Source organism: Vulpes lagopus, chromosome 10 (genome assembly GCF_018345385.1).
Source record: "Vulpes lagopus strain Blue_001 chromosome 10, ASM1834538v1, whole genome shotgun sequence".
Classification (NCBI taxonomy): Eukaryota; Metazoa; Chordata; class Mammalia; order Carnivora; family Canidae; genus Vulpes; species Vulpes lagopus.
In genome coordinates this window covers 91,733,345-91,759,165 of record NC_054833.1, presented here as the reverse complement: position 1 = coordinate 91,759,165, position 25,821 = coordinate 91,733,345, and the positions used below count along the sequence as shown (strand labels likewise).

At 46.7% G+C, this 25,821-nt stretch overlaps 1 protein-coding gene across 6 annotated transcripts in view; it reads left to right on the top strand.

Annotated features, from left to right (window-relative positions):
- LOC121499627 (BTG3 associated nuclear protein) overlaps nucleotides 1–25,821 on the top strand; it is a 105,699-nt gene that overhangs the window by 24,587 nt on the left and 55,291 nt on the right. For 4 of the 6 annotated variants that reach the window (XM_041770484.1, XM_041770481.1, XM_041770483.1 and 1 more), the window contains 5 exons: nucleotides 1,168–1,306; nucleotides 5,394–5,485; nucleotides 6,399–6,598; nucleotides 23,694–23,810; nucleotides 25,371–25,546. In XM_041770484.1, the coding sequence (XP_041626418.1) occupies nucleotides 1,237–1,306; nucleotides 5,394–5,485; nucleotides 6,399–6,598; nucleotides 23,694–23,810; nucleotides 25,371–25,546 (655 nt within the window). In that variant the 5' untranslated portion in view covers nucleotides 1,168–1,236. The remainder of the gene's footprint in view (nucleotides 1–1,167; nucleotides 1,307–5,393; nucleotides 5,486–6,398; nucleotides 6,599–23,693; nucleotides 23,811–25,370; nucleotides 25,547–25,821) is intronic. The other 2 variants (XM_041770486.1, XM_041770485.1) reach the window with 1 other exon arrangement.

Here is a 25,821-nt window from a genome sequence, read left to right as displayed (position 1 = left end):
GCCACACTATTTAAAGGATATAAGAATGTGTGTGACACCTCCAAATTTAACTTCATGCCTCTTGGACTTACTTATTAAAAGGAGATGTCATTAGGCCCCTAGTTGAAAGTAGGTGATCTGAAAGTTAATTTGACTCCTCCTGCCCCACAGGAATGGTGACTGGGGGCTGTGAGCACTTCAGTGGTGAGAGGAACTGTGCCACAGAATGGAGGGCATTGCTCCTGCCCTCAAAGAACATGGAGCCAGGTTGTGGAAAGATCAATAAATGGTTTATTTTAAAAATATTTATTTATAAATAATTAAAACATAAAGTATAATATGTGAAAATATTATGGTGACATTGATCCTAAAGATCTCCAGGACATCCTGTTTTTAAGTAGTATGTTTAGATCTGTGTATAGATAGCCCATATCTGGCATAACGTGAACTCATTTTTGTTTTGGAAGATAAGGTCCTTCTTGACCTAATCAAAGTGTTTCAGGAGCAAGAAGAAAGGAACTGCCTGTTCCAGATATGGTTTTTAGCTCAGGGATGATGGCTCAAACCCCTGCCCTAGAGGGTGACAGGACAGCAGTGCTCCCAGGGCCATGGTCGTGAGGTGGTGCTGTGGTTTGGGTCTGCTCTGGAAGCCAGAGGAAAGCAAAACAGAGGCACTTAGTTGGGGGGGGGGCACTTTGAGTAGCAGAAAGGGAATATGGGAGCACCCTTGGAGAAGAAGGGTCCACTCAGGTAAAATCCAGGAAGCAGGGTACGTGTTCCAGTTGGAGAACAGTGGGCATGCAGTAGTTCTCCTGGGTGCGATACAGGTTGATGATGGGCAAGTGTACTTCCACGGAAGGCAGGGCCCCACTGAGACTACCAGCATGGGGATGGCCTGGTCAGGCCATCACAAGAAGCTGGCTTGGGAGGTGGCGTAGGGAGTGGACCAAGGAAGTGGGAGACCGTCAGGTAGGGGCTGGTCTAGTGGGCAAAGATGGAGACAGTGAGCAGGGTTTGCAAACTGCTTCCGGCTTCTCAGAGAACACTGCCATGTGGTGGTCTGAAGCCAGGAGAGCCCTGTATTAAACCTTGCGCAGCACCTGACATGCTCTGAGATATACCTGCTTAGTAGTTTGTCTCACGTCCCAGGTCACGATCGTGATCTCCCTGTCTGTCTTGATTTTGTAGGTGGCAGAAACCCAGCCCTCCGTGAATCTGATTCCTGCCCCCTCACCGGCCACTCTCTTCTCTCTCTGGATGATGTCAGAACAGGATCTGGCGGATGTGGTGCAGATTGCTGTGGAAGACCTGAGTCCTGGTCACCCAGGTACGGCGCTGTGGGACAGTAGGTGGATTCTTATACTCTCTTCTTCACAAATCCAGAAGCACTTCCAGAAATTTTCTTTCCTTTAAAAGTAAAGCAAGAGAAGAAGTGATACATGTGCTAGGCATGGAGGGTGGACATATCAGCGCCGCATCCATCCATCCTGAGGGACAGCCCCCCAGCACCCGCCTGCAGCAGTCCTGTGACACTCAGGCTTCCACAGCTTTCCTCCTTACAGCTTCCTGCCTTTACAATCCATTTCTGTAATGCACATTAGAAACCTTGCTTTGTTGGTGTGGACAAATCTGCCTCAGGTGTAGCCCAACCGCTGGACCTCTTTCCCATACACACCATTTACCTTGTGTGCACTGTTTTCTCTCCCTGTATGCCCTGCAGCAGAGAGCCTTGCTGGGATCTCTTGGCAAATATTTTTGTAGGGTAAGTTCCCAGAAGTAGAATTGCTCTGTATGTTCAAAATTTTGATAAGACACTGACAGATTTCCCAGAAATGTTTATTGATTCTTTCATTGACTGTGTGTGAGAACAACTTTATTCCTGTACTTTTGTTAAGGCTGGTAATTTTTCTTAATGATGCTAACAGCACACATCTACTTTGAAACTTTAAATATTTGTTTTGAGAAGACTCTTTATAAAAGAAACTGTAAAATTGAGGAATTCTATCTATGAAAAAGCTTTGTCTATACATTTATTTTAGAAGATTTCTTTGTAAATTTCTTTTTCTTTCTTCTCTTTTTTAATGTTTGATGTGAGAAGTGCACACAACAAAATCACTGGGTCTTACAGTTGCCTGGTTATTATTTTTGGAATAGTAGGATTGAAATGCTGACTTTTTTTTCCCCCACAGAAAAGACGATTTAGAAATCTCTTAAGAAAGTAGGAAGATGTGTATCTTTTATGATCTGTTTGATATATTAGCTGAAAACAATTCATTTGAAAAATAAGAGAAAAAACTTCATTTGGAACTTAGTTGTGGTCTGGAAGGGAGAGCAGTGTAAATTATTTTAGAATTAAACGAGCGGTCACAAAGAAATAGAGGCACTCCTTCAGAAATGCTGTGCCTTTTTCCTTATTTTGCCTCTACTTTGTTTATAAGAACTGCTGTCACCTGTTGGCTGGTGATATCAAGAGCCTGTCAAGTCATTGGACAAAGTTAGGGCCTGTGAGTGTAGCTGTGTGACTAGTCTTTTCTGTGAAAGCTGACCAATTTGTTGAGAGTGAGAACTTGCAGCCTTGGCCTCATTAGCACCATGCCTTAGATGCCACTGAGATAAATACATACATACATACATGCATACATAAGAGAACCACTATCGCTGCCCATAAAAATTTAAAAAATAACTTCATATTTTGGTAGGTGAATGACTGTTCCTTTAGAAAACATACACTGAGATGTTATAAAAATGTTTCAATTACATAAATTTTAAACCTTTTTAGAACAATTAGAATTCTGGACTGTTAACTTTCTAAATAAATTGTTTCTCTGGAGATTATAGTTCAAATAAGGCTTAGAAAAACCATTTCTAACCTTGGTTTTGTCCAGTCTGTGTTCCTTACATAACTGGGGACTATAGTTTATTAACTGTTTGATGAGACCATTATGTGCACGGCTCTCTGAGGCCTTCGTACACAGAAAGCTTCCAATGCCTGGTCCAGAAGAGCTTGCACACACCCAGCAAATACCATGGTGCATGCATGTGTTTGCCTTCAGAGTGGGCTTAAGATGGAGATGATTTTGTCCTTCAATTCTAAAATACAAACTTTTAAAATTTAGAAGTAGTTAAACAAGGAGGAGAAATAAAAGTGTCCCATGATCCTAGCAGTAGAACTGCTTATTGACATGGCAATCTACTTTTTTTCTGATTTCCACTTAAAACAAAGATGTGTAGGTTTCTCTGCATCTGCACATCCTCCCCCTGTAGCTGCACTCTCTTAACCTATCTAGCATGGATGTAGGTTTGCAGACTTTATCAGGCCTGGCCTTCCAGTTGATTGGTCTGGCTTTAAAACGAACATTGAGTTCTTTTATCTAATTCTAAAAGTAATGTGTGCAAAATTATAAAAAGCAATGCAGGCAATGTGTGTAAATATAGCAAAGGATGAAGAGGGAAGTATATTTGCAACTGTACCACCCATAGAAGGTTGTTGCTGGAACGCTGGCATGTCCTCCTCCATCATCCGCCGTGGACACACTTCCTTTGACACGTCGCTCTGCTGCCCTTTGCTTAAAGCTGGAAGTACTTCATGCTGCTGCAGGTCATCTTTTCCATAATTATAGGAACTAGCTGTGTGGCTCTGGACAAGTTGCTGAACCTCACTGGACTTGCTTCCTATTCAGCAAATTAAAAGAACTGGAATAATGACTGCCAGGATCTCTGTCTTCCAGTCCTGGGACAGTTCACCAGTTTCCAATGGTAGTAAATAGATGAAAGTTTTTGAGAACTTGTGTTTTGCTAACCACAAACACTTGTAGGCATGGATTTTTCCTTTTACTTAATTAAATGGGCATTGATTTCCACACATTTCTGTGGAGGTGGTTGAGCATTCCCTGCTGCCCATGACCCACAGTGTGCTTCCCCAAACCTTTTGGTAGGCAGGGTAATTCTTGTTTTGTTGGTCCTTGGCTTGTTTCTGCAGATACAGATAATTTACCTCTAGGAAATCAGTTTACAGCTCTTATCTAGGATGCATGAAGGGTTTGTGTTTGAGCCACAGGACTAATCATCATCTTTAAATTTTGGGGTTTTGTGATGAGGTTGTGATGATGCAGGCTTCAAGGCATTGGCACAAAACAAATCGAGATTCTGATTTGGAACCTCAGTGTGCACAACCTGTCAGCCTGTAATGCTTTGATTGAGGTGGGGACAGGGCACCTGGCTCTCCCTGAAGCCTCCCTCAACAGATAAGGAGGACAGATGTGGACAGCTTTGTGTGAAGGCGGCAGGGGAGAGGCATTGTGCCACAGCTGGGATCACAGTGGGAGCTGGTTTGAGTTCTAGCATCCACACGGGGCTGCAGGGAAGGTGACTCAGTCTCCCTGAGTGGAGGTGGCTGGGCATTTGATGGTTCTGGGAGGGCTGTGGAGGAGCAGGGATGTGCTCAGACAGCATTGTCTGAGCAAGGCAGATGGTGGTACCTGTCACAGCCAGTCTGTCCTGCCTGACTGGAATGTGGGATGCACTTGAAAGGTGGGATGAATGATGCCCCAAAGTGTACGTGCGCTCTGGCTTATTCCCATGAATGCCATGGCAAACATGCTTCTGCTCATGTTCCACATGTACACTGGTATGGTCCCACTCACCAGTACTCACTCTGTAGAATACATTCCCAAACTCGTATGACCATCAGAAAGTGAGTTGAAGCCACTAAGCAGGAGGGCCAAGTGACAGATGTCCATGTGTGGCAGTGCAGGATGAAGGAGAAATACTCTGTGCAGTGGACACTGGCAACTCCAGGCAAAGAGAGGACAAGGGAAAATACTGCAGTGATGTGGGAAGGTCCTTATGGTAATCCCTGAGGACAAATGCTGAATGGGACATTCTGTCCACAACTGCAGGTCTGTTTCTGGATTGGCGATCTGGGGCCAAGGTTCAGGAATGGAGAGAAGTGTGGTTCACAGAGATGATGTGATTGTGGACAGTTCTGGTGTTTGTGTTTATCTTTGGTGCTGTGCTTGTAGTGAACTTGGGATAGAGGGGAGGGGGCCGGCCCTGACCGTGGGTGGAGCCACTGTGGGGGGGCAGGAACTGGGCAAAGCAGCACCCTGGCAGGGAGTGCTTGCGGTATGGCCATGTCACGTCTGAGCCTAGGAAGGTGATATGCACACTGTGGGTTTGATTTTCAAATGAGGTGGCCAATGGACAGGCCTTGAACTGAAGAGAAGGCCTCACTGTTCTTGGGTTTTGTGAAGCTGGAAGCCCTGGGGCAGAGGCGCTGGCTCCTGTGTGTGGAGTCTCAGAGTGACAGGAGCTAGGACAGAGTCTGGTGCCTGGGGATGGGAGGCTGAGCCACGTGGGTGCAGGGTGGCGGCAGCCGCAGTGCTCACACTTGCTGTGTCTGCGTCGGTTTGCAGTCGTTCTAGAGAACCATGTGGTGGCAGATGATGACGAGCCGGCCCTGAAGCGCCAGCGCCTGGAGATCAACTGCCAGGACCCCTCCATCAAGGTGAGAGCTGCCAGGGCTGCCCGCACCCTTGTACCTGGGGCCCCACAGAGGGTGGTCCCCTGACCCGGAGGGGTTTCCCACATGGCCCTCTCAGAGTTGGTGAAGACGGGACTTCCCTGTGCCTTTGCAGCCCTGTGGTGAGGAATCCACTTGGGCTGGGGGCCACTGCTATCACAGGGCTGTGATCAACCCATGGCTGGCCAAGACACAAGCATGTTGGTTCTTGAGAAGCTCAGTTGGCTACTCGTGCACTTACGGCCCCCACAGCCCCGCTCCCTGTCCCCTGGTTCCCTGTCCCTACACCCCCCAAGGTGTCTGCTATGGGCATTCCTCCCCTTCCCCACCCCCAAAGTTGAGGGTGGAAGAGAAGACAAGCAAATTCCCATTTGTTGAGCATTGCCCAGGCTCTGGCCAGCTGTGGGGACCAGTGCGAGGTGTTCCTGGGTGCGGGTGTGGGTGTGTGGCTGGTTGGCTTAGCCTGGAGGTGGGGGCCGGGGGTGGGGGTGGCTATGACTGTCACAGGAAACAAGGGGCTCTCCAGGCCGAGGGTGGGCTGCCAGGGATCTTGCTGGGAGGAAGCAGGGGAGAAAGGGGGTCAGTTAGGGTACCTGAGCCCTCAGAGTGGCAGCTGGAGATGCCGTGCTGGCCACTGGGTGGCAGGCTTGCCGTGCACAAGCGGCACCCTGAACTGCTGTTGTGTGTTCTGCTGTGGGCTGGGCTCCCGCCTGGGGATGGTGTTCCGCAGTGACCCTGGCTCAGTGGGAGCGCCTGTCCTGGTCTCTGCGTGTGCTTCTGCTGAAACAAAGGAGTCAAAATGCAGGGCCACTTCTGTTGCTGTAGATGCATTTGGAATTGGGCAGTCACCCTGCAATCATAGCATCCCTTCTGAGCAGTTTCTTTTTTCCATTTGCAGTCATTCCTGTACTCCATTAACCAGACAATCTGCTTACGGTTGGATAGTATCGAAGCCAAGCTGCAGGCTCTGGAGGCTACTTGCAAATCATTAGAAGAGAAACTGGACCTGGTCACGAACAAGCAACACAGCCCCATCCAGGTCCCCATGGTGGCAGGCTCGCCACTCGGTGCGACCCAGACGTGCAACAAAGTGCGATGGTAAGAGTGGTATGGAGGGCGGGCCTCCTGCTCACCAGGCTTCCCAGCCTGGCCTGGCCGCTGGAGTCGCCTTGCATGTGGCTCTGTGGCTCTGAGTTTAGTTAGCCGCAACCTTGACACGTGACACCCAGCCCGACTGCCTTGAAGTTGTTCCCGTGGTTTCTGTTGGGCAGAAGCCACACTAATGCATCTTCTCTCTGGAACTGAGCCATCAGATCTTTGAAGATGTGCATCTCTCTCTTTTTTTTCTGTTCTGCATGGCTTGTGTACACATAGGTAGTGTTTATCAATTTTATTGGAGATACCAGATTTTCCATTCATAGCAGTAGTTTTTATTGTGCCTTTTAAAAAAACCCTTTAGAATCTCATGTCAGTGATGGGTGTAGTAGTCTCTGTACTGTTTGAGTAGAGACTTGATAAGAATTTACTTAGATGGAAGGGGTTCCTCAGAGTGTTCATGTATCGGCCTGTTCACGTATCATTCGTCCTTGGGACCTCTGAGGTGCTGGCGCTCCTGAGGTGAACTCCCTCAGTCTTGGTATCCTTCTCTTCTCTCACAGCTGGCTCCTAAGAAGTCCTGTTTATGGTGGTGGCAGAATTTGTCGTTGTAGTTGATGAGAGCTTGAAGCATTTTTGCTGACAGGCCCCTTCTGTCCTGGCCTTGCTGCAGTGTCTGCAGAGTCCACCCTGTTCCAATGCTCCAGAGTCAGGAGCAGCATTAGGGGCCTGGTAGACTTTTTCAGGGGGATGTGGGGGTGGAGGAGGGGTTCCTGGTGTGCTTTGGGGATGCCACATGCTTCACTTTCATGGTAGACACCTGTTCTGGTTTGTCCGGGACAGCTGTGGATGACATCTGCTGTGTGGGTATAACTAGCAGTGTCTCCAAGGACTCCGGAGTGTCCTCGTGTGTTTGCCACACTGCATGGCCCCACACCTCCTCTCTGGGCCTGAGGAAGAGGGGATAGTTGCTCTGAGACAGGCCTCTGGCCCTGTGTTTCTGCCAGCAGACATTTGTTGAACTTGCTCTCTGCAGGCAGGGACACTCAACCCTATCAGAACCAGCATCTTCCATACAGAATAGTTTTTCTGTGATGCCTTCTTACCCTAAAATATGATGTTTAGAAAATATTTGTAATGGAAAAATGAGCGTAATGTCTTAGGTGTAATGTGAAGAGAAATAAAAGGGTAGAAGGTATAATAAAATAATATGTGTTTTTGACTTGTAAACTATTGGGTGAAGTACATAAGGAGGCAGTGAGTAGGCCAGATGCCCAAACCTCGTATGTGGAGCTGTAGTGACAGGGAGAGCTGTTGTGCTTGACCACACAATGCTGGGAACTCAGGTACCAGGTAGAAATGGAATCTTACAAAGTGATGAGCAATGCTTGATGAAGTTCCAAATAATGCAAAATGTAATTTTTTCTACACTTGAATTGCTGGAAAATTTGTTACAGTAGAACTATCCAAAAGTATTTTGTGAATAAACATTGAATAGAGTAAGATTTTAGGCTCAGAAAGTTGTTAACAATCATGTTTTTCCTCATATGAGCATCTGGGACATTTGAAGTCTGTGCAGCAAGACTTTTTGTTAGATGAGACTCTGTCATGTGCTGAAGGATATTTTAATCTTCTTGGCTCACACTCACTAAATCCCAGTAGTGTCTCGTAAATGTGATGACCAGTGTGTTGCACTGGATTTCAGAGCCCCCGGCCCACCCCACCCCCAGAACCTCTCTTGGGAACTGCTATTCTGAGGAGTGAGAAGGGAAAGAATGACCTGCAGCTTCCATCTCATAGGCACGAAGCTGGTGTGTGTGGACGATGGTCTCCTTAGTTTGTCACTTTCTTACCTGTGCTTGAAAGAGCTACTCTTCATGATTTGGGAGACATGTAGACAAAGTACATCCATCCACATCCCGCTGTTGAATACTTGTGACAGTTCCAGCAGGGTCACGTGGACGAGTTCAAGGTCTGAAGAGTGCTGTTGCAGGTGTGGTTTGGACCTGGCAAGCACCTTCTTTTGGGATTCCTTCTGTGTCCAGAGCAGGGCCCCCATATTCTTGGGAAAACAGGCCTCTTCATGCCACACAGGCTGCCCTGGTCTGAAGCCTTGGGGTGACCGGGGCTAGGTCACATAGTTTTATCAACTGTCCATTTCCACTTTCCTCATCTTGAAAAACAGGACAAGATGAAGGTGACCTAGGCCTGCCTTTGGACTCTTTTGGCCTCTCCTATAGTTTAAAGGATGCAGCTAATGGGTGGGGGAGGAAATGGCCCTGCTTCTTTTGGGCTTGTGCCCCTAGACTGGTGTGCCATTTTCCTCTGGGCTTTGGGTTGTCTGATGATGGAGTGGCTCACTTGGATAAAGGCATTTCCAGGCTGCAGGAAGCAACCGGCTTTTTCAGCTCTCTTCAGCATTTTTGTGATTGCAGGGCTAGTGGGGAGACCCCATCAGTAGAAATTCCACCGTGCTTCCTGCTGCCAGCTATGGCTTAGACCTGCTATGGTTTTCTCCGTGTAAGATTTCATGGAGTAACAAGAGGTAGAGTAAAAGGAAAGTTTTCAGATACTGACTCAGATGTCTAATTTCATCAATCCATTGTCAGTTAGGTTTTATACCTTTAAAGAATTGTCCTGGTGACAAAATCAAACCATTATAGAATGCATTTACTATGTCTTGGCACAAGGTCTCAGTATCGTTAGTGAAATGATTACATCAGAAACTGACAGGAGAGTGATAAAAGGGACGACAGTCCCTTCTCTGTTCTCTCCAAAGCATGGTTTTAAATAGGATGTATACATATGATCTTTAAAGAAATGAGAGTTGAAAACTGCTAACATAAAATTTTGGGAAGAATAGATAAGAATTTAATCCGAGTATATCAGTGAAGAAATGTATAGTTTAATTAGCAAGTTATTCATTTGTGAACACAGAAATCATTGAAAATTGTACGTATCAAGTGTGGATGGTGAGTGGGACAAAGAGGAGAGAAGTTTCCAAAACAAACTAAAAATGACTTAACATTCTGAGTAATGAAGTACTTTTACCAAATACTTACTTGGCCTCAGGTATTTAAGATAAAAATTAGAGGTATATAAGTTCTGGATAATTTTATGTGCAAACCATATGCTTTTAAGAAGAACTTAAGATCCCTTAGGCCCATTTGCATTTGTTGTGCATGATTGGTGGGGAGTCTGAGTATAATTGGGGCAGACAGATGGAGGTTTCTTCAGGTACAAAAGATTCTCGGTAGTACATGAGAAGCTGTCCCCTCAAACAGTCGCCCGTCCATTCAGTGAGGCTGCCTGTGGCCCAGGTCAGCCCCAACCCCGCGGTGTGCAGCTCAGGCCCTCCACACTCCAAGACCCACTCACCTGCTGGTGTCTGCTGACTGCAGGCCCACACAGGACTGTCCTCTTAACTCTAAGAGTTCCTTACGTCTCCTTACTCCCTGGAATGCAGAAGGCAACAGAATGCAGCCAACCTCACCTGCCATCTAGGATCCAGATTTTTCAGATTCTGCACCGGAATGAGATTTACCATATAAATTCAAGAAAAAGCAGTGAAATAAAGAAAATGTTTTTCTTTGATGCTAAAGCTTACTCATTGTACTACAAATGTCTGTGAGGGTGTTTGGAGGGGTTCCATGCAAGGATGGTGCCCTCCCTGGGGGAGAAGGAGATGGACTTGGATCACTGCAGGTAGATGCTTTAGTTCATTGAAGGGGCACCACAGATTCGGATTTTGCATAACCTCCAAGGCTTGACCTCTGAGGCTGCCTTCACGCTGGTGCTGAAAGTGGCAGATGGCTGGAGAGCCCCATCACAAGCTGTGCAGTCCCTGTACGGAGGCTCATCCTCTCAGGGACTTTTCTGTCTTACAGTGTGGACTGGAGGGATCAGGTGTATGGACAGGGATGCTTACATAGATGGGTATAGAAATTCCTCCTTGGCACTTCTTTGAAGCTAGACACAGCTATTGGAAGAGAGTGCAGTGAGCAGGAAGTGGCTGAGTGTGGCTCTGCCCCTGTGGATGGCTGCTCGAAGGCTGGCAGGACTGTGCCAAGCAGTGCCCAGCTCACGGGACAGGGTACCTGCTTGTCCAGCGGTGTCTTGTAGGGATGGGTCAGACAGCAACGCAGACCTGGGTGTTCCAGATTTGTTTTCATTAATGGATGTACTGGCTAATTAGAAAAATGCTTGTGTTTCTTACTTTGTGTGTTTCTTTTAAAAGCAGTATGTTTTTATATTTTTGTGTACAAATGGTTTATTTTTATTGAGATATAATTGCCCTACAACAGTTTATTTTTAAAAACTTAATTTTTTTTTTAGAGTTTTAGTGTGTTTCTACAATTTTATTTATTTATTTTTAAAGATTTTATTTGTTAGAGAGACACACATAGAGCATGAGCAGGGGTTGGGGCAGAGGGAGAGGGAGAAGCAGGCTCCCCGTTGAGCAGTGACCCCGACGCGGGGCTTGATCCCAGGACCCTGAAATTATGACCTGAGCCGAAGGCAGATACTTAACCAGCTGAGCCACCCAGGCACCTCTGTTTCTACAGTTTTAAAACAGTTGCGGTAAGTCAGTGGACTCTTTATAATACTCAGACATAAAAGTAGTTTCTCTTCAAAATCTTTTCCTTTAGAGAGCTATGTCATATAAGACATATGGTGGAGGAAAACTGTTTTATTTTCCTTTAGGCTGATTACCCACAGAGAACTGAAACATTTGATCAAGAATTATTTAAATTCCCTCTGCTCTGCTGGTTGCTGAGTCTTTATTTCCCAGAGGGCCTTTTGTTTTCAGTGTTGATGGATATTTGTGGAAAGTCTATTGGGGCCCTTGTGGCTTGTGGGTAGAGGGGGTCCTCTTCTGAACATGTCTCTCGTGCTCATTGGGGCACTAGCAGACATCTGTGTTCAGAGTGTCTCTACTCTGGGCCGTTGACCTTTCTAATCAGCAGGGTAGCATTTAGTAGGTTTGGGAATGTGACAAACTCCAGATGAGGCTGTTTGGTGAAGAAAAGGTTTGGTCTCAGCCATGATGGACTTGTTTACAAATTTTGAATTTTTGATGTTTCTACTTAATTTCTATACATAGGTTTCTCTTTCCCACTACCTACACAGCTGCACACTCGTAGTGACCTAATCACGATACCTGTGCGTGACAGGGCTAAATATGAGCCAAGGAAAACACACAGCTTATGCACATATTATTTGTGGAATCCTTAGCATAGTCTGATGACTCAGATACAATCTGATAACCAAAGCAGATAAGAAACACACGGCCAGGGATCCCTGGGTGGTGCAGCAGTTTGGTGCCTGCCTTTGGCCCAGGGCACGATCCTGGGGACCCGGGATCGAATCCCACGTCAGGCTCCCGGTGCATGGAGCCTGCTTCTCCCTCTGCCTGTGTCTCTGCCTCTCTCTCTCTCTCTCTCTCTCTCTCTATCATTAAAAAAAAAAAAAAAAAAGAAACACACGGCCAAACGTTTTCATAGATCATGCCTGTTCTCAGGATTTGGAGTACTTCTCTAGTGTTAGAATAACTCATACCTCATTGATTGGGGTCTGTGGATCAATGTGGAGAGAATTGCCACCTTACCACCATGATGTCTTCTCCCCTTACACAGGTCTCTAATGTCTCGGTTTTAGTGTGCAGCTCTTACTCCTATCTTGTTAAATTTTTCTCTAAGTATACCCTAATTGTAGATGCTGTTGTTGATGGTACTGTATTTTATTTTATTTTATTTTTTTAAAGATTTATTTATTTACTTATTCATTCATTCATTCATAGAGATGCAGAGAGAGAGAGAGAGGCAGAGACAAAGGCAGAGGGAGAAGCAGGCTCCATGCAGAGCCTGATGTGGGACATGATCCAGGGTCTCCAGGATCATGCCCCGGGCTGCAGGCGGCGCTAAACCGCTGTGCCACCGGGGCTGCCCGATGGTACTGTATTTTAAATCCCAGTTTTCAGTTGTTTATTGCTAGCATGTAGGCGTACAGTAGGTTTTTGTCGACCGACCTTTATCGTGCACTGTTTCTAAATTCACTTGTTATGTAGCTTTTTTGTAGAATTTAAAAGCAAGTGGAATGTATGTGGTCATACTTTTTTTTTTTTTTTACATAAAGAAAGTTTTATTTCTCATCAGATTTCTCTACCCTTTCTTACTTTGGTGGCTAGGATCTCCTATTTCAGTGCGTACTTTTTTGTATTTTTACCTTATTTCTGATCTTTGCATGAAAGCATCCAATCTTTCACCATTAAGTGTGGTGTTAACTGTAAATCTTTTGTTCTTTATCTGATTGAAGAAATCCTATTCTTGATATCATGGTTTGTTTTTTTTTTTTAAATCGTGAGCAGGCATTGAATTTTCACGTGCTCTTTATCTCCTTGAGACTGTCGTGTGGCTTTTCTTCTTGGTTATATTGTTAAGAGTGAGTTACACTGCATTTCTGTCACAATAGGCCTGATGGTCATAGTGTATATTATGCTTTTTTATGTATTTTTGGATTGATTTGCTAATATGTAGTTAAGGGTTTTTGCATCTCCCTTTATATAGGGGATGTTACTCTGTTGTTTTTTTTTCTTGAACTGTCTTTGTTGCCAGTGGTAGCGGGAGGGGCGGGAGGAGAGAGACAGAGAGAGGATCCCAAGCAGACTCCACACCCAGTGAGGAGCCTGACATGGGGCTGGATCCTGGGACCCTGAGATCACGACCTGAGCAGAAATCAGGAGTCAGACACTCAACCAACTTCACCATTCAGGTGCCCCTGAAAATGTTTCTATAGGATGTTTTATTTTTTCCTTAAATGTTTGATCCACTTTGCCAGATATTTATGAATTCAGTTTTTTTTTTTTTAAATGTGGAACTTCTTGAGTCAGTATTGTTTAATTTGTATTCTTGAGGGATTTTTTTTTACATCTAAATTCTGGAATTTACTAGCATAATGCTTTTCATAGTGTCATCGTGCTGTGGGTAGGTCCACAGGACATTTAGTTGCCCTGTGTCCTTGGGCTCCTCTGGTCTACGATGGTCTTATAGACTTTCCTGGTTGTTACAACCGTGAGGAGTGCTGGTCAGGTCTTTTGTAGAATGTCCCTTGATTGGGATTCATCTGGTGCTTTTCTCATGATTGGACTGGGATTGTGGGGTTTGAGAGGATGACCTCAGAGGTGATGTGCCTCTTTGATTACACCTCACTGAGGGCACATGCTGTCCCCATGACCAGCCTCTGTTGCCCTATGTCAGTGGGCTGAGGTGACAGTCTTTAGATTTCTCTGCTGTCAAGTTCCACCCACTGCCATCCTGTGCTCTTGGGAAGGACATCATGAGCTCAGCCCCAGCTTTGGTGGCAGGGTGGTGGTGGTGGTGGTGTCATGCTCTACCTCCTGGATATATTGTTGTGCTTCTGCACAGATTTGTCTCTTCTTCCCCTTTTATTGATTGAACCATTTACTTATGTATATCAGTGTTGACTCAGGGATATTTTTTTTTTTTAATTTTTATTTATTTATGATAGTCACAGAGAGAGAGAGAGAGAGAGAGAGGCAGAGACATAGGCAGAGGGAGAAGCAGGCTCCATGCACCGGGAGCCCGATGTGGGATTCGATCCCGGGTCTCCAGGATCGCGCCCTGGGCCAAAGGCAAGCGCCAAACCACTGCGCCACCCAGGGATCCCGACTCAGGGATATTTATTGTATACTTTGGGTTAGAATCCAATACTCCTATATTTTGTTGCTCAGATGTTCCAGCTTTGGCCATTGGGAGTGCTCTTAGGTGGCCCCTTTGTCCTTTGACATGCCCCTCCCCCATCATTTTGGGGTTTTTGTTTGTCTTGAGCACTTCCTTCCTTCCTAGTGCCATAAGATGCTCCAGGCTCAGCTTGCATGCTCCCTGTACCAGCCCTAGAGTCTGTCATTTCTTCTTTATTGGAAGATGGCATTAGAGGCCGGCCGGGGTCTGGGTGCTAGGTCTCACTGCTGTGGTCACCTGCAACCCCACGCCCTCTGTGTGGTTACAGAGTACCTGCTCCACCCAGGAGTCCCTCTTGTTCAGTTTTTCCCTTCCTACTTTTTTTCTTTGGTAGTCATTTCTGTAGCTCCTTGCAAGGGAGAAGAAAGAATATGCATTCCTAACCAAGGTGCTCTTCTGATCTGGTACTGTGAGCGTGCATCCAGAGGATTTTGTCACCATATAGCATGACTTCTTTGGGATTAGAACTCGACCCCTCCAGGGTCTATCTGCTCCAGAATCTTCTCTCTTAAGCTGCTAGTGGTTGAAATTTGTTGTGTTTGGCTATCCTCATTTCTCTGTTGCACTTGGTTATTTTGGAGGAGTTGGTTTTTTACTGTATCTTGCTCATCTCATTAGATATTGGAAATAATTTTTTGAAGTAAATTTTTAATGCTAATTTATCCTTATCCCCAAGAATATTGTTTTGAGTCCTGTTTTTTATGACTTTAATCTTTAACCTGCAAAGAATGGAACTAAACCCTGTAAAACAAATTTCAGTGAGTATTTCATTTGAATGCTTTGTGTATATGTTGGGGGCACGAGCTGCTGTGATATAGGATCCTCTGAATCTGTGGGATGACAGTTGCAGGTTGGCACATCCTGTTTCTAGAAATGGAGCCTTGCTCCCGTTTACCTCCCATCCGTGAACACCTGTCTCAGGGCTCTGTTTGCTTCGTGGGGACCTGGGAATGTAGCCTGACTGCATCGTGGCTCCCAGGAATGGAACCACCCTATGTGGAAGGTAGGGGAGTAGCCCTCTTGCCTCTCTGGGGCTTAGAGACCTCAGTTACTGTGTAAGTAAGGGTTGCTCCCCTGCTAGTGCTCCCCTGGTGAATAGTTCAGTGTTTGTAAGGACAATGCACTGCACATGGTATGTTTTATTATGACCCAGATTCCTCTTTTTTTTTTTTTGCAAAATATAACTTTATTGAAAAAACTAAACAACAATATCCAACTTTATTTAAAAAGCATTTACAATACATGAGCTTTTTAAAAATGTAAATTAAATTAATTAACATAGTGTATTATGAGTTTCTTTTTTTGGGGGGGGAAGGACATCTCCTTTATTATTATTTTTTGTATTTTTTTTTATTGGAGTTTGATTTGCCAACATACAGTATAACACCCAGTGCTCATCCTGTCAAGTGCCTCCCTCAGTGCCCATTACCCAGTCACCCCTTCCCCCCGCCCACCTCCCCTTCCACTACCCCTTGTTCGTTCCCAGAGTTAGGAGTCTCTCATGTTCTATCACCCTCTCTGATATTTCCTACTCACTTTCTCTCCTTTCCTCTTTAATCCTTTTCACTATTTTTTATTTTTTATATTCCTCGAATGAATGCAACCATATAATGTTTGTATGACCCAGGTTCCTGTGTGCCATTCCGGAGTACATTTGTGAAAGCTGGTAAGAGAGTATATGTGCTTAGGGAACGTATGCATATCTGTGGAGTTTCAGAAGAATCTGCAAACCTGTTTTCTTATGAATAGAAAGTGGAATTACTTGAGATTTTTGCTAGCTCTCTTTTGTTAATTGAGATTTTTTCTATAAAAAATTTGTATTATATCAGCTTTACCCAACTGAACTTCACAAATGTTACTTTGAATTGCAAAAGGATCAGCTGTCAGCAGAGTGTGGTGCAGAGAGACTTCGGTGTAGGGGGGAGGGAGGCAGAAAAGTTTCCATATGTTTTTCCGATGTTCTGGCAGGATTCCTCCTCCCCCAGCCATGAAACACAAAGCTGGATATCAGTGTGTGAATAGAAGCCATACCTGAGCTGCCTGCCTCACACGGGTGGAGAGAGGGAGGCATGGTAAATTAGCCAGCGCTGTGAGAAGACCTTGTCATCAAGGTCCCTGCCAGGTTCGGGTTAGTACACATGGCAACTGGGAGCATCCTGAGGGTGGGGCATTTCTTCTCTGCCGGGAGCAGGGCTGTCACTTCACTGAACTCTCATAACATTCAGAGGCACTTGCTGTGAGTATTTTAAGTTATTTAAATGTATGTCTGGAAGGTTAGTTTCTCCTAGGATGGTCATGTTCTTAGCCCCTGCCTGCATAAGGTGAGGTTGAGGCCGAGAACACAGTTGTGGCCTTTCTTTCCTGCCTTGCGGCTGATGAAGGGTATCTGCGTCACCCCAGCCACGAAAGTTGGTTTGCTGAACATCCACGGGCATGCCTCTGTTGATGATTAATCAGACTTGCTGGCAGTTGGCTTCTTATTTCCTGGATGAACACTAGTGTGGAGTAAAAGCAGGCAGTGCCAGTGGATGTTTCCTTTGGTCATTAGGACCTGGAAGCAAGGACAGACCGCTTATGCTGCTCATATGAACCTGACTTTCCAGGGGCGCCCCATGCTGCAGAGGAGCTTAAGAGGCGTTCTCCTGGGTACTCCCAGTGCACCGGAATTCTTGGGTGGGGAGGAAGTCAACCCCTTGCCCCACCATATCCGTGGCAGACTGGCAGGTTGATGGCTGCTTGTCCCCTCTGAGCTCACAACAGCTTCAAACTCCAGTCAGTGTGCTGTTTCACTAGGATGGAGTTGGCTGCAAGCCTTAAGCTCTCTTGTCATCCATGTTGAAGGGGTTCTTGTGTTAGGACACAATGTAGGTTTGGGTGTATGCATGCACACGTTTGTCTGCATGTACATGTGTACATTCAGAATCCAGTTATGCGCCCCTGAAATCTGTGTGAGGAGTTAGCTAATTCAGTTAGAATTTCTATCAAGTTCTTTAAGCTTACAGAGATCTGACATGAAGCTCTTCCAAATAACTGTTGAAAACTCTGGGTTCACCTGACTTGATGTAATTTGTCGTCTTCTCTTTGCCCAAGATCTGTGTGTTTCTTGCTGGGCACTCTGCACATCATATGCTGAGCTCCTCTTGTGTCGGCTGGGTTTTGTCCTGGGTGCCCCTGCCCTTCCTCCACCCTGGGTCCCTGCCTGCATTGACCATGGTGTGGTCCTAAAGCTCTCTGTGTCAAACCAGCTTCTTTTCTATTTTTTTGTAATAAAAAGTGGAAAATACTGATTTGTGAAAAATATTTTAAATCCAGCATTTTTCAAGAAAATATTTAGGTCTTCTGTTTTTGTGGTTTGTTAATTTTTGCATAGTCTTCAACAGAGCCCCTTGACATATATGCAAATGGTAGTCCTGTTTTATGTGAGTGATGGACAAAGGGGACAGAACCATTTGTGTTCTAAATTCTAGTACAGGTACCTCTAACATGGTCACCAAGCAGTTTCCTGAAACAGAGGAGACATTGAAGACCACGTTGTAAGTGTACCTTGGAAAATGTTAGCATGATGCCTCTGACAGCTGAAGAGGTCTTGTTTTAAATCCATCAAAATAAAATAGTTTCAACACCCAACCCTGAAGGGGTAAGTGTTGGCAGTGATTGACATCGGATCCTTTCTGGTCTTGGCTAACAGGTGACAAGGAGCATGACAGGCTCTATTACCCATAAGTGGGAGACCTTGGGCACATTCATACCCTTGCCAAGCTCCGGTCTCCTCAGTACAGTGAGAATAAAATAAGATGTAAGGATCATGGTCCTTGAGGTCCTGCCTATAAGTGCTTGGTGTACTTTGACTCTCAACACCCCTGTGAGGTTTAAGAGATTAATCCTGTTAAGGCTTCTTGTTCACTGAGGGTCTAATACCATCCAGGCCTCATGGTCACCCTGAGTGGATTATAGCGCCCTAGGCTGTCCTTTGGGTGTCGTTTTGTTGGGTTTCTGTCCTGGCTCTTGACTCTTAGTCTCTTTGAGCACGTGGCCCAGCAGCATGAGATCAAGGAATCCAGCTAGAAGCAAGAGCCAGAGCACTGAACAGTCATGGGGCTTATTGTTGAATTTATTCATGTGTCAAACATGCAGGGTTGCCTGTACTGTGCACTCACCTAAGTAGCCGGGGTACCTCCTTGAGAAACGGACAGATTGTTTGTGTGGGGGATGGCCACATGACAAGTTAAGCTGTAGGAAGTGAGCCACGTAATAGCATTGTGGGGAAACAGCGAATGGAGTGGATTTGTGCCTCTTACACAGGGTTGAATATGTGTGTGATTTTGTTTGTTGTTTGAAACCAGGGACACCCATCAGAATCACCAGGGAAAATGGTTAAAAAACAAAAGCCTTGAGCTCTCTGGGGGTGGCCCCTGGATCCCCCAGGAAAGTCTGATGTTCAGAAAGTAGTGGGCTATGGACTGTTGCTTTGTTGGTGTTGGTTGTTAGTCTCTGGAGGATTCGAGCTCAAATCGAACTTGGCTGTGTGAGCTTGGGCAGGTTATTACATTAGCCTTACTGAGCGGTGGGCTGCTCGTCTGCACAGGGAAGGTAAGGCACGCTTCGAGGATTGAGTGTGTCCCTACCACCGGGAGCCCTGGGGGCAGTGCTGTCCTTTGGCTGCCCCTGGGGGGGTCACTGGAGGCCCCATACTCACTGTCCATAGAGAGGGAGTGGTTCTTGTGACCCTTAGTCACAGATCACTGGGCCACATCACAGAGTAGCTCTTACTTCTGAATGATACCATTTTTATGTGAGAGTGTATGATGGGTAATTAGCATATCTTAGAATTAAAACAATTAGGATAGTCTGTGAAGCTAGTCTTTCCCACTTTTCCTTAATTTTGGTTTTTATTTAATAGGAACTGAAAAAGCAAAATGGCAAACATATAATTAAAGGTATAGGACATGATTTAAGATTGCTAAAGAGTGAATTGAGCACATCGTTTTTAGAAAACAAGATGAGAGATGAGTGGAAGGAACATCATAGAGAGCCTAGAACTAGGCCCGCTGAGCTTTGACAAGTGCAGAGGCCAGTGAGTGGGGGAAGTGCAGCCCTGAACACCTGGAGCCAGGGCTTGGACATCCGCAGCAGAATGAGAGAAAGGACCCTTGGTGTCATGTCATACCTGGAACAGAAATTAATTTGAAATGGAGCATAGATGTCAGTGCAAAGCTGTGAGACTTGCCGATGCAGCTGTAGGAGACTTGATACTGAATGCACTGCCCATGAAAACAGTGATGAAAATGCTGAACTTAGGCTCCTCTAGAGACCGATGAGGAGGATGAAGGAAACAGGCTACATACGGGGTGGGGGGAAGGCTTGCACACCATACACCTGACAGTGATGGATGGCTTGCTCACCTGCAGGAGAGCAGCCCAGTTAGAGAGTGGGCAGGAAATGTGAACAGATAGGTTGCCCAAGAGGAGATTTGGATGGCAAGTGAGCACATGATCATTAGTCATCAGGGAAAGGCACGTAAGTCCAAACCACACAGCGTGTGGCTCCACATCGGTCAGAATGATGAAATGAGAAATAGTAACACCACCACATGCTGGCGAGGATGTGGAGAAACTGGGTCTCTCATCCACGGCTGGTGGGAATGTAAAATGGGGCAGCTGCTCTGGAAAAGTCTGGCAGGACTTACTGTATGGCCCAGCAGTCCCATTCCTGGGTGTTTAGCCCGGAGAATTGAAAACGTGTGTTCACAACCTCTGCATGAATGTCCATGGCAGCATCAGTTGTAATAACCCAAACCTGTGAATACCCCATGTGCCCTTCTGGTGTTAAAGATTAAAAAGCCTGGGCTGCCCGTAAATAAAGCTCTGTGCGGTAGGAAAGTCCTCGGCAGCAACGCCAGTGAAACTGAAGGTGGGTGCTAGCAAGATCTTGGGGATTCTGCTGAGCACAGAAGCCAGTCTTGAAGGTCATGAGATGTGTGATTCCACATCCCTAACCTTGCCGAAGTGTAAGAACCATAGGTGAGAGCAGGTTAGCAGTTGTTGGGGGACAGGGATGAGTCTGGGAGGGTGGGTTTTTCTAAGGGGGCAGCACGAGACTGCTCCTTGGCAGCAACACAGGTCTACACATGGGGTCAATCCACCCAGAACCACACATGCATACAGGAGGCATGCAGAACTCATGAAATCTGAGTAAGGACTGTAGACTCATTAACAGAAGTAGTCCAGGGTGAAATCCTGTTTTTGATGCTGCGCTGTATGACAGGTGTTATAGGATGCCACCCCTGGGGACATGGGACTTTATGTACTACTTTTATTATTTCTATAGTGATTTCAAAGCAGAACTGGGAGGGGACACATTCCTGTGTGTGTGATAGGAGAGGAGGGACGGCCACAGTACACCCGGTGAGGGTTTGTTACTTGGAGTTGGCTCACACGGTTGTGAGGGCAGCCAAGCATGTTTCCAGTCCAGGGCAGGAAGGGGAGAGCAGGATCAGAGGAAGGAGCCAGTTGGTGTCTCCAAGACCGGGAAAGAGAGCCTAAACCTCCCACCTGATCAGGCCAGGCTCACCTAGGATAGGACTTTTAATTACCCCTGCAGAATAATTGCTTCATAGCATGTGCAGATTAGTGCCTGATTGAATAATTAGAGAGTGTAATTCAGCCTAGGCAAAACACACTTATACTATTGTACCAGTTTTCCCATAGCAACCTTTAGATGACTATTTCATCTTATTAATGTGACATGGATGTTCCTTAATTTTTGAAAAACGAAATTTTTTTTAATACAATTTGAGGTTGATATAAATGCATTTGATTAGTCAGAAGGGTGTAATTTCTGGCACATTGTAATGTTGATTTATTGCTTTCTCAGATGTTTGCATTATAGTCTAAATACCATCATCTGCTTAAAAGTACCCCACGAATGAGCTTTCCACCGTTGAATTTCACCTTATTCCTTTGCTTTTTGACAGTTCATTCCCATTTCATCCCCTCCCTGTGCAACGGGAACACAAATTGGAGCTGAAAAATGTACTTCCTATTGCCACAGGCTCCAAGCCTTAAAAGGGTCTTTTGGATTGAGTTCTCCTGACAGTCATTAGTACACAGTTGAATAAAACAGAATATGTGTATGACTAATTCTTAATAATCCAGTGTTGTGAATGAGGTCTTGAGATGGATGGGGCTTTTGTTTTGGCTAATTTTTGAATCCTCCGGTGATCATGACTTATCACTTAAAGTAAGACAAGGTTCAGCCCTGTTCCTGCTTCCAGTGTTTTTAAGGTTTTAAATGCTGAGAAACCTTGTTCACAGAAATAACTACGTGGGAGGAGAAGTACCTCTCAGCTCCTCAGGTTGTGTCAAAGGTCTTTGTAAGCTGCTGTCAAAAATGATTTTTGATGACCTCTGAGCTGAAAAGGCCAGTAGGTCCTCTGTCGGTTTTATTGAAAGCAGAGAATGCTAAAGCATTCACATGCTCTGGGGTGCTTCGTTGGTCGATGGAGGTGTCTCTATGGCTTTCTCACGCCCAGCCTGGTGTCCCCTGGGGTGCTGATATTCCGGATGGACAGTGCACATCTGTGCATTTGCAGGGATAGGTCATTTTCTTTTAAGGTGGGAAAGGGGCTTTGGGAGAGGGAACAGAGACCAACCAGGTGCTCTTTCAAGGGGAAAACATTGTTAGGAAGGAGCATGCAGTGTGGGAATTCGGATGATGCGCTGCTGAGAGCTGTCCATGCCCAGGAACACCCTGGGCATCTTGGTGGACCTCTAGGGCTACCTGTTTACATTGAAGTTTGTTGCTTAAGAATGTTACTTCTTTGACCTTAATGAGAACTGTTAGGGAGAGAAGGTATATTTAGTCAAACAATTTTGCTAGATGGTGCCATGAGTAAGTTTCAGTCTGTTTCCTTTGGGACTTCTGAACCCACTCATGTGCTGCCATCTGGGTGGAGTCCCATTAGGGGGCCCTGTAAGCCCCAGGGTGGCTCCGCTTAGCTGCTCATGGAGGGAGAGAGGTGGAGAGGCACATGTGGGACCCTGGGGGACAGCAGGGTTCCTTGGAATGTACTTCACGAAAATACCAAATGCGTGCAAACCTGTCATCTCCTGTTGTGATACGTGAGACCTGAAATCTTGAAAGCCTGTGTGTGACCACAGTACCAAGCTGAGGTCACCCAGGCCACTTGCGATGCCTGCCCTGTGGATAGGCTGCAGGGATTTGGTGGGTTACTTTCGCTAACACCAAAGAACAAGTAGAATCCCTGAAAAAATACTACATTGGAATGAAATGGAGTTGATTTTGCTTTTATTTTAGAAAACCACCCCATGGTCCTGTGATGTACTTGGGCATGGAATGGCACTGTTTGTGTCTCTCATTTTGGGAGGGGTCACTTAACAGCTGTGTGCCTGTGACACAGGGCTCCATTTTCATATGTGCTTTTGGTTCTATGAAATCTTTTCCCAGAGTTGTGAAATTCAAGAATGACACCTTCTCAGGTCAGATTCCCATGCATTCCATGGGAATACCAGTCCATGCATGGTATTCCCATGTATTCCCAGTGCTCCTGGCCACCTCATGACACAGCATGCTCAAATTTCCTATGGCCATAGCACCACTGGCCAGAAGCTTAATGACTGAGCATCTCCAGGAGTACGTGCCTTGAGATAAGCTGTTGGCCACTACTTATTTGACCATACCGTGCCGCCTCTAGGAAGGCCTCCGGATGGGGGCTCTATTCCTTCACGTAATCATGTTCCTTCAGAGACCCGAGGCCCTTTGTGGTTGGTGCACCCCCCTAGTAGAACACGAGGTGATAAACGTGTGGTTTTGCCTGCAGTCTTCCTGTCACATTTGCCCTTGTCCTTCCAGAGCTAACTAACGTTCTGGAATGAGGTCGACAAACATGGTGGTTATGAAAGCCTTGATTTGTCACGTAGGGGTGGAGTGAGTAACAACGTCAAGCTGTGTTTCATGCAAACACCCGACTTCAGAAACCCTACTAACTGCAGAAGACCCCGGGACCCCCGCTGCCTTCTGTATGAGGGTGTCCGTGTTCCTTTCTCCGCCCACCTGGGACTACCAGCAGCGAGGGTCGAGGGTCGGTAAACTCTCTCCTAGGAAGAAAGCAAGCAGAGGGAAAGGAGAAAGAAAGCCCCATCCCGGCCACTCCCTGCCCAGTGTCAACTGTAAATGCCGCGTGAGCCCCGCGGGGGGCCCCCCCTCCCCTAGTGCAGGTCATTGGGAGCTGACTGTATTGAATGACTCTTATGTGCTCTTCAAATGAATGTTGTTGTGTTAAGGTCTTCTTTTTTCTTTGTGATTCTTTTGTTCCGTAGCGTCGTCCCCCAGACCACAGTAATACTCAACAGTGATCGGCAGACCGCCACTGTAGCCAAGATGGACGACCCCTTGAGCAACAGGGCGCCGGATTCCCTGGAAAATATCATTAGCAAGTCAGTAGCCACCACACCAACCCCAGCACCTCTCACTGCCACTGCCACCGCGATGAGTCCCCCCAGGACCAGTCGACGTTCCGCGCGGGGCACGGCCCACGGTTCTGTGTGGTCAGGGGGCGGTGCTGCGCCCGCCACAGGGGGGTGACTCGGCCGGGGAGACGGCTCTGCTGCGTCCCCCTCCCTGACCACCACGTGTTCTCACCTGTCTGTCTAGCAGCGTGTCAGGCCAACGCACGGCCTTAGTCTGCTAAGTGATGGAGGCCCTTCAGGGTGACGATTTTTTTCCTCCCACCTTTTTCTCTTGAGACTTTGTAAATGCAGCCTTGGTCAGACACGGGAGTGCACAAAAGGCATCATGCGATGGTGGAGGCCACCGCGGGTGCCCCTGTGTAGGGCTCTAGGCCCAGCATGGCCTGGTAACATGCCCCGAGAGGACCCCTCTGCTTGTGGCTCCCCTCTGTGTGTTCACAGAGCTCCATTTGGCCTCTTCTCTGGGTCCTGTCTGCAGATCGTTCCTCCCCCAGCTGTGTCCTGTGCCCTTTGTTGTTCTAGCCACTCCTCAGGGCCCCATAGTGCCGCGGCCTGCTGCGCTGGGGGGCGGGAGAAGGCCTGGCTAGATGCTTGGGGGCCAGGGAGCTCTTGCCAGTGGTGAGACACAGGGTCGGGCGTGCCAGGGGCTGACCCCGAGTGATTAGGAGCCAGGGCAGCTTGTGAGCAGGCTGCTGTGAATCGAGTCCAGAAGGTGGAGCCCCCTCCCCATGGCACAGCCAGGATAGGAAGCATGTTTTGTCTCTGTAAGCAGGGAGGTGGCATTTCTTCCACTTTCTTTGTGCCCACTAGTGCCCGCGAAGGGATGTTGTTGAGGCGGTCTTGGAAGAGCTGCGTAGCGTGTCTCCAGGCAATAAATACAAATGCTTTGGGCCTTTTTTGGAACTGGTGACTTATGTCCTATTTTCCTGGCAGTATCTTACAGCCCCATATCAGGACCCCTTAGGGTGGTGAAACTGTCCCTTAGGAAGTTCTTGGCTGGCTTTTTAGATCCATTTCAGTGGATTTTGTTGGTGGGAATAGTTGGGAGTGATAATGGCCATTAACAGAGTCTAGTTGCTTCTGGTAGCTGGTAGGTCTAAGTAGGGAGTGGATTGGATCAGTGAAAAGTGTCCAGGTTCACTTTCTCTTAATCCAGTCTTTCCTTTGCATAGCCTCAAAAGTTACTCAAATGTCCACGTTTTGCAGGATCACCTCTGTGATCAGAGTTGCATTCTAGGCCTTGAGTCACAGTGGGTTGTGATTTTTTTCTCTTGTGATACAAACATGATTGTAAACTTTGCAATTTCATACGGTTTCTTTCCAACCCCAGACTATTTCGTGCTGCTCAGTTGCTGTTAATCTTGGTAGGGAGAGCCGTATGGGGAGACTTGTGAGCTGCTGCTCCATGCGCAGTTAGAGTCTCTGATAAATGAAGGTGAGAAGAACATGGCAGTGCCTCAGTGCTAGTGTCTGCTGTTGCTCATGGCACGCTCACAACATTGGCTGGTGTTTTTGTTTCCCGCTCAGCGCGGTGCCCGGGCGACGACAGAACACCATTGTGGTGAAGGTGCCGGGTCAAGAGGACAGCCACAACGAGGACGGGGAGAGCGGGTCCGAGGCCAGCGACTCCTTTTCCAACTGCGGACAGTCGGGAAGTCAGAACATTGGCAACAACGTCACCCTCATCACCCTCAACTCAGAAGGTGCGCCCGCAAAGCTTCTTTCCTTTGCCTGAGAGGCGGTAGGTACGGCTTCCTGTCCTGTTCTGTGTGTTTGCCGCAGAGGAAAGCAAAGCGGTCAGCCTCACAGTGTTTCAACTTGATGATGGCTCACAACCAATCCATGTCTGGTGGAAACTGTACTTCAAATTTTGAATTGGGGTCTTGTCCCCGGGCTGGCAGCGTGCAGTCTGGTCTTGGTGATGCGAGGTAGTGGCTCCCAATCAGTTCGTGGTCATGCAGTCAGTAGCCACCAGCCC